This window comes from Epinephelus lanceolatus, chromosome 14 (assembly GCF_041903045.1).
Source record: "Epinephelus lanceolatus isolate andai-2023 chromosome 14, ASM4190304v1, whole genome shotgun sequence".
NCBI classification, from domain to species: domain Eukaryota; kingdom Metazoa; phylum Chordata; class Actinopteri; order Perciformes; family Serranidae; genus Epinephelus; species Epinephelus lanceolatus.
The window spans coordinates 38,029,395-38,047,041 of record NC_135747.1 but is presented as its reverse complement, the minus strand read 5'-3'; the positions used below and the strand labels follow the sequence as shown (position 1 = coordinate 38,047,041).

Genomic DNA, 17,647 nt, shown 5'->3' with positions numbered 1-17,647 from the left:
TCAACAACGCAAAAACAACAAGATAAACAATGGTTAAATTTTGATCCAAACTTAACGCCAACATGTCTCTCTGATTACTGACTCACTGAACTGTAGACAAACACAACTACGGTGAGTCCAACAGGTCAAACTACTGAAGAATCAACCCTGTGTTTTCTGATCAGCTGATGATCGTGATCGTTTTATTGGTAAAACTCAAACAGAACCAGGATCAGATCGAGATGGGTGGTGGATGGATCCAACAACCACTGACTTTTACCCGAGAGCCCAGTGGTCACTTCCCGTATGAATGTGAAGCCAAACCCTGTTCTTTTTTCTAAACATAACCACATGCGTTTATTGTTGAAGTCAAAAACATCAATCCAAGATGTTGAACCAACGTAGTGCTTTTATTCTGAAAGAGACCGTATGCAAACTGTACATTTCCTGTGAAAACAGAGGTGTATTTTGAAAACAGACAATGCATGTAACAAGAAGTTGACACGGCGTCACACTTGGGACCTTTGACATCATTTCTTGACGTGGAAAGTCTATGATCAAACGTCGATATGTGACAAGATTGGAGTGAGAATGTGTTGACCTGATTGATTAGTTTTGTTCTGTCTCCAAGACGACACTCCCCATGAGCCTCAGCTGCTGTTTCCAGCTGTTCTGCGTGAGAACAGATAAAGTCATCTGCTGTCTTCTTTTCCTTTTCTCATCATTAGTTATTCTGGATCCTACATTTCCCTTGATGCACATTATGCATATTTACATCATGATGGACGTATGTGTCTGTTAGCTGCCACAAACACCTCGACTGCTCATCATCTAAGGTTTGAATCTGCTTTTCATCAGCCCCATTTTAACATCACAGTTGCATCACTGTGTGCAGAGACACCTCGCATAGCTTCATCTAACAGAGATCAATAACACAGCGCCACAGCAAAAAACAAAAACATATGATTGGTTGATGCTTCACTGCATCATTGGAGCGCTGGAAAATCAGTTAGTGGCGCCCATCAGCAGTGACAAGTGTCTGGCATCAGTTTGTGGCTTCATGTCAGCAGCTTCAATTGAAAATGAGTTGTAGCCTGTTGCTGTTTCGCTCGCAGTGTGAACGCAGAGCTACACATGCACCCTTCTATGAATCGATGGATGACTGATGAGACAATCAAAAATGTATCAGTTTGATGATATGTTCATGTTTTTTAGCAAAAAAATTGAGAATAATTTAAGCTTTTGAAAAATGGCTTTGCTACATCTTTGTCTTTTTTAAAGGTTAACTCATTAACACTTTGCTTTGACCCTTTACAACCTGGTGCGACATCACTGTTCTTGTGCTGCTCTCAGACGACGTTTGCAAGTATTTAAACCTTTGAATCCTGAGCTACTGTAATTGGCGCAATTTCTTTCAAAAACATGGGAAAAAACGGATTGAGCCATTTGGTAAATGTCCCACAAATTTAGAAAATTATTTAAAAAAAAACAAAAAGATAGAAAATAAATAAATAAATAACAAAATAAATAAAAAAAGACAAAAAAATATAATTATTATCATTACATATTTAAATTATGGCACAGAATCATTTTATTTTTTAAGCATTTTTCAGGTCATTTCCTTGTTTTTTTGTTTTTAACTTTTTTTATATACTAATCTTTTAATTTTCTCTTTTTACAAATTTCTTTGGGTCATGTCTTCCCTCGTTGCTCGTTGCCTTCTTCACATGTTTTTAAAACAAATCAAGCCAATTTGCTCTCAGGTTTCAAAGGGTAAACTTCCCTATAAAGATCATGATTGATTTAGGTTTCCAGAAACATAAACTGATTATTTTCTCTACAAGACATCAGAGAATCCTTAAACATTTCCATGGTGATGTCTTGTTTTGTCCAACAGTTTAAAATACTTTGTTTTAAATCCTCCTCTTACTCCTGACCAGTCCGTCCATAAACATGTAATAACTGGTTTGTAGCTGTGAGCAGATCTAAGCATCTGTTATCTACAACTCATCCTGTGGACAGACAAAATATATAATATTAAATATATAACATATAAAAATGAAATTCTATATAATTGTTGACAAACACTTGACATTAATAAACACTTAAAATGTCCTTAAATCTGCTTATAACCTGATTATAGAGCTTTATAAACCAACATTGACAGTGAAAATGATCCTTAGCTCGCTCCAGAACCTGGTGGAACGTCCTTTTAACAGACAGGAACCATTAATACCAAACAGTAACCTGAGGACGCACTGAGTGAATCAGTGTTGGTCCTCACAAGTACAGTAAGATGAACGTGTGTGTGTGTGTGTCCTATGTAAAGTGATATGTGTGTTAACGTCGGAGATACCAACAATAGTGTGTCACACATCACATCCTGTCTGTTGTTTCAGATCTGCGTTCTATTAATAGAGTCTGAATCCTCTGAGCTGCATCAACAGTTGCTTCACCTCCGCCTCCACGCCGCTCTCTCCGTCAAGCTCACATAACTTTATTCCAACTCACGCAGATGTCACAAACTTCACGCTCACACATTTTACTGCAGGTGTGTGTTTGTGAGTGTGTTTCTGTGTGTGTGTGTGTGTGTGTGTGTTTGTGACCTCTGACCTTCATTGGCGAGGATGATGAACTTGGACGGCTTGATGATCTTCCCGTCCAGCGTCCAGGTGACGGTGGCATCTGCAGGGTCCGAGGAGGCGAGGCGGCACTGCAGCCGGAGCCGCTGTCCATCCAGCACTGTCACGTCGCTCAGCTTCTCCACCATCTCCGGCGCCTTCCCTCCTCCTCCTCCTCCTCCTCCACCTCCACTCTTCTTCTCGTTAATCCCTCCATCAACGCAGTTGTTCACTGCGGCCTTCCCGGTCTCCCCGTTCTTCTCGGGGCTACCTGGCTTCTTCTTGTTGGCGAGGACGGAGCGGAAGTCAGCAGAGTTCTTTGCAGGCATCTCTGCAGGTTTGTTGCCGTTGCTGGCGGCGCCCTTCTTCCCCAGCACGCTACGGAAGTCGACCTGCTGCGGGGAGTTCCCCTTACGGTCATCCTCCACCTTGGCTTTGACACCTTTGAGGTTGGCCTTAAAATCCATCTGGTGGCTGTGCTCTGCGGCGGCGGCGAGGCCGGCCTCCCTCAGCTCCTCTTCCTGGTTGTTTTTGGCGTTGAGAGCTCGCCGTCCCAGAAGCGAGCGGAAGTCGAGCTGCTGCGCCTCCCTCTGTCGCAGCTCCTCTTCACCGCGCTCCCTGGTTTCCACACAGCGCTTGAGGAGGCCTCGGGGGGCGGCAGAGGCGGTGGTGGCGGTGGCAGAGTCCTGGTTGCCCTCCTTCTTCTTCTTCTCCTCCTTGTGCAGGTGCAGGAGTTGCTGGTTCTCCTTCTGCTCCTGGTTGGCCTCCTGCCACTGCCGACTGACACCACGGCTGCTGCTGCTGCTTCTCTGCTCCACGCCTCCTTCTCTGGCACCTCCTCTCAGCACAGCGGTCCCACCAGCTGCTGCTCCTCCTCCTCCTCTTCCTCCTGCTGCAGGGCTGGATGAACAAGCACAGAGACAGATGGATGGAGGGAGAGGGAGAGAATAAACAGAGCTGGGTTAAAGCCCCCCTGGAACAAGAGGCTCCGCCCCCTACAGCTGGGGGGTGGGCAGGAGGAGGTGGAGGAGGAGGACAAGGAGGAGGAGGAAGAGGACCTCAACTCAAAATGTCCATGTTACATCACAAGTGACTCGACTGCCTTTATATGGGCATACACTCTGATCTGAACACACACACACACACACACACACAGATGTAAACACAAGTGAAACTGGACTCTGAGGACTCTCTTCTCCGTCCTCCCAATTCACTTCATTCCCAGTCCACCCAGTTACTTTGTGGGACTGGGAGTCACTTCACAGTCTCTGATCTCAACTCATGTTGCAGCTTATTTTCTGCCGTTGAAAACAAAAACTCTTCATCACTTTTAACACACACAAATACACACACACACACACACACACTGTAAACAGTGGTGACCAGCTGAGAGAGACAGAGGAAATACTGTCTCTGATTGGTTTGGATGATATGGACGGATTAGAGAAGCTTTATGGGAATCTGTGGATATAGGACAGAGAGAGAGAGAGCGAGACTGATAGATGAGGAGAAAGAGTGGAAATGGAGGGATGTAAACAAACCAAGTGACTGAATGAAAAGATGATGGAGGGAATGAAGACGAAATGGTAAACAGCTTTGTTTTTTGTCTCTGCAGCTCTGATGGTTAAATTTAATACTGTTTATCAATAATAGTACTGATGATGCTTTTCCAAGAGACGTTTTTCCTGTTCAGGAACAACAGAGGGTAGAACACTAACTTTCAAGAAAGCTAACGCAGATATTATCAGTATTCAGACACTAACTGGAAACCAGTAAAAGCACCCTTGAGGCAAATTTGTTTCTGTCATCTGTCCTCACATTTGAAACCACACACCACACTTTGATAGACATCTGTTTGTGCTGGCTGGCTAACATGACACATATTCCAGTAACAGAAAACAGCAAGCAGCAGTGATAACGCTAACACAGACCAAACAAGGTTAGCTCTACAAGTCATTAAAAATTGGACTGAGTGTCTCTAAACAACAAAAAGTACAGATTAAAAACACAGAAACGCTCCCTTACACCAGTAACGTAAGTTCGCATCTTAGCTAAAAGCAAAGTTTGCATCGAGAAAAAGTTACACTAGCATTAATAAAGTAAGTCTGGGACAAAAATAGTAACATCAAAAGAGAAAGTTTAGCATAAAATAAGGTAAACATACAAAAAACGATAGGATAAAGGAGTGAGGTAAGCTAAAAAAGTAACAGCAGCATTAATAAAGTAGGGTGAGGTTGGTGGTAAGGAAAAAGTGGAACATTCAAACAACGTTACCATAAAATTTAAGCTACATTGTAACATTAGCCCTGACAAGGTAAATTAGCATGAAAAAGTAAGGAAAGCTAAAAAAAATAAAAGTGATGTAAGCATTAAAAATGTAAGGTTAACATAAAAAGGTAACATTAGCATGCAAAAATAAACATGCAACATACAAACGTGCAAGAACGTTAGCATAGTTTGTTTTCATTTGTTATGTTTTAGTTCAGTGTAAAAAATATGTTTCACTCAAAAAAAATAAAGTTAGAACTAACAAACTAAAGATTCACATATACAAGGAGCATTAGCACTAAATAGCAATGTTAGCATTGCAAATGTAAGCATGAAAACATAATGTGGCGGTAAGCTAAAAAGTAACATTAGTCCTGACAAAGCAAGTTAAAAAAGTAAGGCATGCTAAAAAAAAGTAGTGTTAGCATTAACAAAGGAAACATAAAAAAGTAACATTAACATTGCAAAAGTAAGTTAAGCCTGAAAACGTTATCTTAACATGAAAAAATAAGGTAAACATGCACAAAAAAAAAAAAAGTTGGCATGAAATAGTAAGGTAAGCTAAGTTAAAGTAATGAAAGCACTAAAAAAAGTAAGTTTACCATTAAAAGGTAAGGGTAGCTAAAAAAAAAAAAATATAACGTTAGCACTGACAAAGTAATGTTCACATTAAAAAGTAACATTTGCAATAACATAGTTAAGTCAGCATTAAAAATAACATTAGCATTGCAACAGTAAGGTTAGCATAAAAAAGTAATGTTAGCATACATGATTTTAGTGTTAACAAGCAAAACCTGACTCAACAAACTGTGTCACAGGATTTAGTAAGTGTTACTGATCATTTAGACAGGATAATGAATCATTATTGTTCTGTTACCCAATAAGAGAACAAATAAAGAAAGCTACTGGATCATTCAGGTGAATGAAGTCTCACCTGTCGTCCTCTCCTGCTCCTCCTTCTCGTCCTCTCGTCCTGTCCGTTTCTCCACCAGTGACGGACAGACAGGCCAAAGCGCTGCACTCCCCAACATTGTTCCTGACACACAGACAGGCAGAGCTTCAGTGCCTCAATCAACAGCAGAACCCCTTAGAACCCTACCTTGTATTCATTCTAGGGTCCTCCCTTGTACCCAAGTACCCTACCTAGCAGTCATTACAGTGCCCCCCTTGTATTCAAGTATTTTACCTAGCAGTCATTACAGTGCCCCTCAAAGTGTCCCAGTACCCTACCTTGCATTCTTTCTAGTGTGAGTGCCCTTTAAACCAAGTACCCTACCTAGTATTCATTGATGTGTCTTCCCTTATATCCAAGTATCCTACCTAGAAGTCATTACAGTGCTATCCCTAGTGCCACAGCACTCTAACAAATATTCTTTCTAGTCCCGTCCCTGGTATCCAAGTACCCTACCTAGTATTCACCGCCGTGCATTCCACAGTGCCCTAAAATCTTGTCTTGTATTCTTTCCAGTGCTCTCTCTTGTACCCAAGTACCCTACCTAGTAATCTTTAGTGCCCTAGTATGCTACCATGTCTTCCTTACAATGTCCTCCCTAGTGCCCTAGTACCCTACCAAATATTTTTTACAGTGCCCTCCCTGATACCATAGTACTATACCTAGTATTTTCTGCAGTGTCTCCCTTCAGACCCAGTAAAACTACCTAGTATTTCTGAAGTACCCTGCCTGGTGGCCTAGTTCGCTACCTAGTATTCATTGCAGTGCCCTCCCTTTAGTACCCGACCTAGTATGCCCTCCCTTGTACACAAGTTTCCTACCTAGTATTCTTTGCAGCGCCCTCCTTTGCGCCGTCTGCAGTATCCCTGCCTGTTCCCTACCCAGTACCCTAAAGCTAATACAATTTGTTGAATACTTACACACATTTAGTTTACTCTCAGCACTCTTCCTTACCCTTCCCATTAATCTCCTCACTACCTTGCTATCTTCCCTAATACTATATTACCCTTCCTATTACTTATGTACTACCTTGTATCTTACTTATTAAATATCCTACTATTCTAGTAACCAACCAAGTGCCCTAGTATGTAATCCTCTACAACCTTCTGCTAGTACTTTAGTAGCAGTAAAATTAATTGATTGATTGAGAAAAATAAATAATTAATTGATATTAAATATGCTTATGACCCTATAACCTCCCCAGTACCCTGCAACGCACCCTTTGTACTATCATGGTACCCTGCCTTGTAGTCTTTGGAGAGTCTTCCTCACCACCACCATAGCCTAACTAGTATTCCTTGATATACACTTTCTAGTGCCTTTGTACCCTTGTATGTTTTCCAGCCCTTCCCTGAATATGCTCGTACCCTCTCTAATACTATTATTATTCCACCTAGGCAGTGTGGTACTTCCTGTGATGTACCCTACTGCTTTATTCAGAACCACCACATTTGTACGTTGCTTTGGACAAAAGCATTTGCAGAATAATTAAATGTATCTTTACAATGTTATCTTGAACCCCCAAAGCTGAAGTGAATCTTTCCACATCTTCATGGCTTGTGTAGTCCATGTTATGTACGTCCAAGTTTTATGCTTGTCCGTATGCACTGCCTGTCAGAGTGCTATAAACAGAACTATGTCTGTTTGGGGGTATTTTAGGAATCTTAACATTCTACCCAGTCCTACTTTCATTGCCTTCTTTAGAAGACTGGTACCATACATATGATTTAAAGGCGCTCCATTAAAAGTTGGAACTACTGTGGCATATCTGAACCTTTATACCTCATAAAAAATAGTTAAATAAAAAGTGGAACCACTGGGATTAATTGGGGATGATGCGGGGGGGGGGGGGTCTACAGTATGTGAAGAGGTTGATGGATAGATTATGGATGGATTTATGGATGGGGGAGGGGTGGTGTTTAATCCTGACTTCATTTGTGTACTGTAGATCATAGAGGATTATTTTAGCATGTTGCTCTCAACAAAACAGCTGCTAGTATTTGTAGTTGTCTCAATATATATGCTGACTGCTGTCACTGGCTTGGCTCACCTCAGAGTGATCAGGTAGTCTCCAGCATGATGCTTTTTAACTCTCCTGATGAAGAAGAAGAGGAGGTAGGGTTTGTAAGTATTGATTAGATCCTTGTTGGATCCCTGTTGTTAGCATCTAAAGATCTGTTTGATATTAAGTGTAAGTGTTTGACCTGATCAGCAGTGAGGTGACGTCCTCTTTCTGCAGCAGTTCGTAGTCTCCTCCAGAGGTCAGAGGTTGGCTCAGGTCAGCTCTGGTCCAGGTATACTGGGGGAATGGATCTCCAGCAATGGCGCAGGACAGGAGGACGTGCTGACCCACAACGGCGCTCACCGGTTTGGGTTTGGTGATGAACCAGGGCTGAACGCCGTCCTGAGGCTCTGCCACAAAAACACAACCATCATCAGAACTACAACAGGGTAGTGCAGGAATGATTCCTAAAACCCTGAAATGAGTTAGCATGTTAGCACATTAGCACTTCCTGTTCCCTTGTCTTGAAATAAAGTCTGTGGTTAACACAAGCTAAGGAGACTTTTATGTTTCGTTCTATGACATAAAAACGTCAGTAAATACCACACTGTGAATTCAAAATGTGTCTTGCAAAAGGTGGTTGTTGACAAGTTGCTAACTGAGACTACAGAAGGTCATTATGGTGGTGACGCTGAGTCATGTGACCGTAGTGTAGCCTAGTCAATAATCATGAAAATGGTGTTAATTTGTGAAGGTTTTCTTGCTCAACAAAATGTGCAACTATCAAAAATGTTATTATTTTCTGCAATAATCCAAAATCAGATGGAAAAATCCGATAGTCTTTTTGACGAGTAGGTGTAATTGTTGTGTAGCTAACTGAGCGAAATGACAAAGCTAACGTTAGTGTGCTACTAACAGAAGAGAAAAAAAGGTGATATGGAGTACGGTCCACATGTCTGACCTAAAACGTCATAAAAGCTGTTAAATAATAACTTTGAATCACATTTCACTAAAATAACAACAAACCTCAAATTATGAAATATTATGACATTTTATTAACATTTAACCCTTTGAAACTTTAGAGCAAATTGGCTTGATTTCTTGTAAAAACAAAGGAAGAGCAACGAAAGATGAAATGACTCCAAAAAATTAACAAGAAATTAGTAAAAGAGAAAATAAAAAAAACAAGAAAATTAGCAAAAAATAGAGAAAGAATGTTAAAAACAAGCAAACAAGGAAACTACCTGGAAAGAGTGCTTAAAAATTCCAAAAATTCTGTAACACAATTTCAAAATGTGTAATATAAACATAGTTTTTTCCCTTACTTTTTTCTTTTTCTCTATTAAAAAAAAAATAATTTTCTATATATTGCAATTTGCTGGGCATTTCCTACCAAGTTGCTCATTGCCTTTTTCCCATTTATATTAAAGAAATCGCACCAATTTGCTCGGGTTCAAAGGTTTGAATACTTGCAAAAGGCGTCTGAAAGCAGCACAAGAAAAAGGAGGTTGTTCCAGGTTTCAAAGGGTTAACACAACAAATAAGATCAGTAAGCTTAGCGTAATCAGAAATAACCCTCTTAATAAAAACTTTATGAAAAGTACTAACTCTAAAACACACACAGATTTCTCCACAAATAAAACTCATACCTACATTTACCAAAGATTTATCTTTGAGCCTTGAAAACCGTATGTTTGAAAGTTAAGCTAGATTGTGATGCTAAAGTGACGGTATTTACATAAGAAAATATTCTGCTTTTTGCCATTATTTCAAAAAAGACAATATTCCTGATAAACTGTTTAATAATTTACTCATTTTCCATAACCACTTATCCTTTTGGGGGTTGTGGGGGGGCTGGAGCCTATCCCAGCTGACACTGGGCGAGAGGTGGGGTTCACCCTGGACAGGTCACCAGACTATCACAGGGCTGATACATGGAGACATAGAGGTCACCAATTAACCTGCATGTGTTTGGACTGTGGGAGGAAGCTGGAGCACCTGGAGGAAACCCACGCTGACACAGGGAGAACATGCAAACTCCACACAGAAGGGCTCTTCCACCCTGGGTTTGAGCCAGAAACCCTCTTGCTGTGAGGTGACAATGCTAACCACTGCACCACCGTGCCGCTAATTCAGAATATCCTAATAGAATATGCTTTTTACGTGTCCAACAATCAGTTCCAGAATACTGTCATATCTAGTATAACAGTTGAATATTGGTGTGTATGTAAACATAGTTTACAGAGTTAATTGCTCCTGATTGGACGGTGTGACAGATGTTTCCTAGCAACAGATTTACACATTAAATTAAGTCTTCACTTGCTGATACATTTCTGACATTTTGATGGTAAATCACCAGGTTGAAACCAGTTCCTGAGAACTCACCCTCCACAGTGAGCTGACACTGGGTGTGGTCCTCTCCGTACTGGTTCCAGGCCTGGCAGCTGTATGTCCCATTGTCCTCAGGGAAAACCTCCTGGATCAGCAGAGTGCAACGGTTCTCCTCCCTGAGGAGGTGGAAGTCTTCAGACTCTGTCACCTCCTGCCCGTCATGGAGCCACACCACCTCTGGAGGGGGGTTACCTGAAGAGCACAACCACTTCATCAATAATCATCAATAATTGGACTAAACCATCATCCAGCAGCACTACCTGGCGGCCGCCGCAAGACGTGTATAGACCCTTTTACTGTTAGTAAACAGTATGATGTTTTTTGGTGGGTGGGGCTTAGCTGGAGGCAAAACAATTCTCTACAGACATTAGCTAGCGCTAGCTAACAAGTTCTGCTGGTTTGTTTTAGACAATGGAGAAAGTGCAAAAGCGCACTCTGGGGCAAACTGGACTGTTCATAAATTCTGAGCACTGTATGAATGTACTGTTCAGTTATCCAGAGCGCTGCACTCTCAGAGCAGCAGAGCGCAGAGCGCAGTGAATGTGTGATTAACTTAACCATTGGTTAATTCATGTAGAAATATAACGCTCCATTTCTTCCACCAACAGGGCTCTCATTTTAGTGTAGAGCGTCAGACTGAATTTACCAACGCACCATGTCAGGTCACTCACTCTCCGGGACCGCCAGTGTTACTTGAATAAGTAAACACTGACCAACGGGACCAGACTGGCCGACCCGTATGCTCTCACTCAGTGGATGGATGATGTCACAGGAAGCCAATCTTACAAAGGAGGACCACATTTGTTTGTTTTGCTATGGAAGCTAACGTTAGCTAATGTGCTAAAAAGTTAGCGTTCCAGAGAAATCCAATATTCCTCTTAATCCCTCCCCAGTTTCTGATGAGGTGGACATGATAACCCTTAATACAGTGAGCATTTTTGATGATGGCCTCCGTCCAGTCCTTTGGTCTTATCACATTTAACCATAGTTGTCTTTGTTTTTGTTGACGGGCAGTGGCGGCTGGTTTTGAGCCATGACTCCTTCTATTCTGGCTCCCAATAACACAACAAGACAAACACATTTTAAGACTCCTGTGTAGCCTACAGCCCTGTGGCGGAGAGGCAGCTGCACCTCCAGGTGATAACATGACGTCATTGTGATGTCAGCCCTAAAAAGGGTCTATGACAGAAACACAGCGTGTGTGGACTCTGTGGGCGCTGGCTGTTCGTTGACGTTAGCCGACTCCATATTTTAGCTAACGTTTGTTTGTTGGACACTGTTAGCGCAGAGCTGAGGAAAGGCAGGAAACTATGGACATTCATGAAGTCACATCTTTCAGCAAAAAAATTTGTCCCGAGTCCTTCACATAGAAATCAGTCCACAGGCTGTTGGAGACAACTGAGGCAGTCGGTTGCGTCTCAGTTTTTATGACACGTAACAACCTGTTCGGCCATCGACAACAAAAAAAACAATAAACACGTAAATAAGTTTGTTTTTGTAATAAATTTAAAATGAGAGGAAACAGTGTGATGACTGACAGCAGCTCTCAGGTAGCAGCAGACCTGATCCTCACACAGCTTATATGGAGAAAAGCCTCGGTGGAAAATCATTATGTAACACACACACACACACACACACACACACACACACACACGGCTGAGTTCATAATATGGAGCCTTTAGCTATTGTTCAATTCTATAGTACATGATAATCATCCCATAACTCACACTGCTGTCAGATCAGTGGAACAAGAACCAGAACATAAACACACACACACACACACACACACACACACACACTGAACACAAACACACACACACTGAACATACACACACACACTGAACATACACACACTAACACAGAGGAAATGAAGAGGCCGGACTCATCCAGAGTAAATCTGTCCTCATCTCATCTCTAACATCTCCCTGGAGATCTGACAGGAAATACCACAGCTAACAAACACACACACACACACACACACACACACACACACACACAGCGTGGTCGTACCAGCCAGCTCCACCGTCATGGTAACTTTGCTGCCGTCCATCACCTTCAGGTCGGCGAGGCAGCGTATGAATCGAGGAGCCTCACACACTCCTCTGACCTCTGTGACCTTTGACCTGCAGCCCTGCCGTCTGTCTGCAACACATGAAGAAGAAACACACACCTGTTCAGTGGCACGTCACATGTCACATGTCACATGACCTTTGACCAACACAATCTAATCAGTTCATCGTTGAGTCCAAAGTGTTCTTGAGATACCGTTTTCACCGTATGTCTGAACGGACAGACAAACTGAAAACATCGTGCCTCTGGCTGCGGCTGGCGCACAGACATAAAAACATCCTGTCGTCATGGAAACATTCTGATTCGCTCTGCATCACCCCCTGGAGGACTAACATTTGTGTGTAGGAGCGCTGGTTGAGTTCGTTCACCTGGTCGTGCCTCTGTGTCACCGTCTTCATCCGCGTTCTCAAACACGTGTGGATCATGTTTGTGACCATAGTGTTTCTTTAAATCAAACTTTATTTAAACTCACAGTGACGTTAATAACGACACTAAACATCCTGCGTCTGAACAGAGACTTCCTGTACGGGAAGTCATGTGACTCATTTCACATGTTCACAGTTAAACTGTCTCATGTTGTTGTGTTTTTCAGCCTCCTTTAACAAACACCATTTCCCATAAGCACCTCCAATTTTTTTTTTTTTTTTTACCACTTTTAGGCTTTTACTTCCTTCCTATCATTCCTCATTCCCTTCCTTCTTTCTCTTTTCCTTCTTTTCCATTTTCTTTCTTCCTTTCTTTCCTTTCTCTCTTCCATCCAGTCTTTCCCCCCTTCCTTTGTTCTTCCTCCCTTTCTTCCCCTCCTTCATTCCTTTCTTCTTTCTTCCTTCCTTCCTGTGTACTTTCTTCCTTTCCTTCTGTCCTCGCTCCCTTCCTGTCTTTCTTCCCCCCCTTCCTTACTTCCCTCCCTTTCTTCCCCCTTCTGTCTTCCTTCGTTCCATTCCATTTTCTTTCTTTCTTTTCTTCCTTCCTGTCTTTCTCCCACTTCCTTCCTTCCTTCCTTCCTTCCTTCCTTCCTTCTCTTCTGCCTTCTTTCTCTCTTCCCCCTTTCCATTTTCTTTCTTCCTTCCTTTCCATTTACTTTCTTCATTTCCTTGTCCTCTCTCCCCCCCTTCCTTCCTTCCCTCCCTTCTTCCCTTTTATTCAGTACTCTCCTCCTTTCCATTTCTTCCTTCCTTCCTTCTTTCTTTCTTTCTTTGCTTTTTCTTTCTTCCTTTTCTTCTGCCTTCTTTCTCTCTTCCCCCTTTCCATTTTCTTTCTTCTTTTCTTTCACCCCTCCTTCTTCCCTCCCTCTGTCCTTCTTTCTTCCTTCCTTCCTTCTTCCCTTCCTGTTCTTCCTTATTCTCCTCCTTTACATTTCTTTTTCCTTCCCGCCTTCCTTCCTTTCCTCCCCCTTTCTTCCTTCTTTCTTCCGTCATCTTCTTTTTGTTTTATTCTTTCCTTTTTCTTCTTCCTTTCTTCTCTGACCTCCTATCTTTCTTCCTTCCTTCCTTCGTTCCTTCTTCTTTCCTTTCTTCCCTCCTTCCTTCCTTCCTTCCTTCCTTATTCCTTCCTTCCTTTCTTCCTTCCTCTCTATGTGAATACAGAGTGTGTACATTATTAATTATGTGTCTCCTCTCTGGTATCTCTGATATGTACACAGAACAAAGCCTGTTTACACACGTGCACACACACACACACACACACACACACACACACACACACACACACTGCATATTCACACTCACACGTGCACACATATGTGCACACACATGTTAACACACACACACACACACACACACACACACACTGTATATTCACACTCACACGTGCACACACATATACATGCACACACATGTTAACAAACACAGACACACACACACACACACACACACACACACAGATGTTGGGAGAGAGAAAAGGAAATCCAGACTCCATATATGGAGAAAGAGGAAGAGGACAGGATCTCACACACACACACACACACACACACACACACACACCCCTCCGTCCTCTATGTGGACAGAAGTATGTGGACACTCCGTCCACGTCCTTCACTGTTCTTTTTTTCAGTCATTTTTTGTCTTCTTGCTCTCATGGATCCACTGTCTCAGTTTACTGACGCTCTGTGGGGACGTTTCCTGCCGACTGTCACAACCAATCACAGGTGAGGTGTGTGATGTCATCAGGCAACAATCCAGCCAATGGGAGGACTTGTATGCTAAACAACCCTCATTCAAAACAAACCTCACTGAACATCATTAACATCACAACAAGACAAAAAAACAATTATTAATATTTTAATATATTTTATTTTATTTGTTTGTTTGTTTGTTGTTTTATAGCTGTAGCTTCATCACTGCCAGAGAAACATTTCTTTTTGCCCTGCTCACACTGTGAACTAACCCTGGAGAAATATAAGTGAAACAGAAAATAATAATAACAACAATAATAATAATAATAATAATAATAATAATAATAATAATAGTCTGTTGAAAATCCAGCTCCTGCATTGTCTCCACAGAGGAAATCAATACAGTAATAATAACAATAAATAATATTAATAATACAGACGTGTGTTGTGACAAACAAGTGACGGGTTAAACCACACATAACTAAAAACAAACTTCGATATTCTCGCAGAGACACTTTCATGTGATGTCGTGTTAATCTAAACTGATGGACATGAACGTTAATGAGACTGACGTAAACAAACTCTTCTCACAAAACTTTACTGTCCACACATGGACATTTGGTCTGACGGTCAAGAGGGTCAGACTGTGGGAAATACTCTGTGTGTGTGTGTGTGTGTGTGTGTGTGTGTGTTCAATTGGGGATTTCCTGCTGCAGAAGGACTTTCTTCCCTCTGAATGATTTTCCTTATAAAGTTCTGATGATGATGATGATGGTCTCTGCTCTTCATCAGCAGCATGGTGACAGTGATAAAGAGCAGAAACCATCATCATCACCATAATCATGACTCGCTGATGAACTGAGCACCCGGAGAGGCGGACACAGGTGTGTGCAGGTGTTCAAACAACAAGTCAGTTATCAAATGAAGGGGCTTCAGTTTGAATCAGAACTCTTCCTCCTCTTCATCATCACTCAGTATTAAGGCAAGGTGTAAGTGCACTTAAGGAAGAAGAGTAAACAGTGCATTAATGTGAGTCTGACCTTTGAACTGGACTCTGGCGCTGCTCTCTGCTCTGTCATCACGCCGTGATGTGCTGTGGATGGTCAGTGAGGCCACGCCCTCGACGTATGAGGAATGAGTACCAGCTGGAACAGGACTCTCTGAAGGACAACGGAGAGACTTCATCATCATCATCATCATCTTCATCTTCATGTTATTGTTGTTAAAAACAAATAAATTTGCATCATCCACATACATTTGTATCAGAACTGCAATATTAAACTGAACAGTAAAGGACCTAGTGTGGAACCCTGAGGAACCCCAACGTTCTTTTAAAGGGCCACTGTGTAAAATGGGTTGAAAACCGTTGAAAACAGTGACATCAGTGGTCAAATTCTATATTGCAGGGCTCACTCGTTCACCCCTCCCATCAGGTAAATGACGGTGGCCTCGTAGGGACAAAAAGCCTTGCGCAGACACGAGTTTTTCAGGAGTAGGTCTATCTAGCGACGAGGTGAATGTTTATTTAGAAATCTAAACCATGTTACAATATTGTAATGAATCACTCACGAGCAGGAGACCAGAGGAGCGTTCGGGAAAAAGGCCAGTTTATTTGAGCACTCCAAAAACTCCGGTAACACTCCAGGGGGTAAAAGACTCCGTCCCAAACTCTGACTCTTCTAGCGTAACACACACACTCCATACACACATTCTCGTTTACAATACCAAGCGGGTACCCCCTCCCCTCTCTGCTCCACCAATCTCCAGCCCGCACACTGACTGACAGCGTAGCCTGTAAACAGAGCTCAGCTGTTTATTTAGCCTAGCAATATCTCCGGACTATAGTAGCTGCAATGGACGACTTTGAACGTGATTTTGAAGAGTTTCTTGTAGCGGACACAGACCCAGAGCCATACCTGTTTGAGCCGGGGCATACAGATGAGGAATGAGGATGCTGAGCGGGCGAGAACAGAGGCTGAATCCTCCGCTCCCATTTTGCTGCACAGAATGGGATTTGGTGCTGCCATCGCTGGGGAGATATACAGTACAGGCCAAAAGTTTGGACACACCTTCTCATTCAATGCGTTTTCTTTATTTTCATGACTATTTACATTGTAGATTCTCACTGAAGGCATCAAAACTATGAATGAACACATGTGGAGTTATGTACTTAACAAAAAAAGGGGAAATAACTGAAAACATGTTTTATATTCTAGTTTCTTCAAAATAGCCACCCTTTGCTCTGATTACTGCTTTGCACACTCTTGGCATTCTCTCCATGAGCTTCAAGAGGTAGTCACCTGAAATGGTTTCCACTTCACAGGTGTGCCTTATCAGGGTTAATTAGTGGAATATCTTGCTTTATCAATGGGGTTGGGACCATCAGTTGTGTTGTGCAGAAGTCAGGTTAATACACAGCCGACAGCCCTATTGGACAACTGTTAAAATTCATATTATGGCAAGAACCAATCAGCTAACTAAAGAAAAACGAGTGGCCATCATTACTTTAAGAAATGAAGGTCAGTCAGTCCGGAAAATTGCAAAAACTTTAAATGTGTCCCCAAGTGGAGTCGCAAAAACCATAAAGCGCTACAACGAAACTGGCACACATGAGGACCGACCCAGGAAAGGAAGACCAAGAGTCACCTCTGCTTCTGAGGATAAGTTCATCCGAGTCACCAGCCTCAGAAATCGCAAGTTAACAGCAGCTCAGATCAGAGACCAGATGAATGCCACACAGAGTTCTAGCAGCAGACCCATCTCTAGAACAACTGTTAAGAGGAGACTGCGCGAATCAGGCCTTTATGGTCAAATAGCTGCTAGGAAACCACTGCTAAGGAGAGGCAACAAGCAGAAGAGATTTGTTTGGGCCAAGAAACACAAGGAATGGACATTAGACCAGTGGAAATCTGTGCTTTGGTCTGATGAGTCCAAATTTGAGATCTTTGGTTCCAACCGCCGTGTCTTTGTGAGACGCAGAAAAGGTGAACGGATGGATTCCACATGCCTGGTTCCCACTGTGAAGCATGGAGGAGGAGGTGTGATGGTGTGGGGGTGTTTTGCTGGTGACACTGTTGGGGATTTATTCAAAATTGAAGGCACACTGAACCAGCATGGCTACCACAGCATCCTGCAGCGACATGCCATCCCATCCGGTTTGCGTTTAGTTGGACGATCATTTATTTTTCAACAGGACAATGACCCCAAACACACCTCCAGGCTGTGTAAGGGCTATTTGACCAAGAAGGAGA

General features: G+C 42.3%; 1 protein-coding gene across 2 annotated transcripts in view; it reads right to left on the bottom strand.

Moving 5' to 3' along the window:
* The window catches only part of mylka (myosin, light chain kinase a), a 78,142-nt gene that overhangs the window by 37,403 nt on the left and 23,092 nt on the right, over positions 1 to 17,647 (bottom strand). For both annotated transcript variants that reach the window (XM_033617349.2, XM_033617350.2), the window contains exons 12-18: positions 15,437 to 15,556; positions 12,224 to 12,355; positions 10,208 to 10,405; positions 8,025 to 8,232; positions 7,871 to 7,915; positions 5,803 to 5,904; positions 2,593 to 3,500 (exon numbers count right to left, since the gene is read on the bottom strand). In XM_033617349.2, coding sequence (XP_033473240.2) covers positions 2,593 to 3,500; positions 5,803 to 5,904; positions 7,871 to 7,915; positions 8,025 to 8,232; positions 10,208 to 10,405; positions 12,224 to 12,355; positions 15,437 to 15,556 — 1,713 coding nt within the window. The remainder of the gene's footprint in view (positions 1 to 2,592; positions 3,501 to 5,802; positions 5,905 to 7,870; positions 7,916 to 8,024; positions 8,233 to 10,207; positions 10,406 to 12,223; positions 12,356 to 15,436; positions 15,557 to 17,647) is intronic.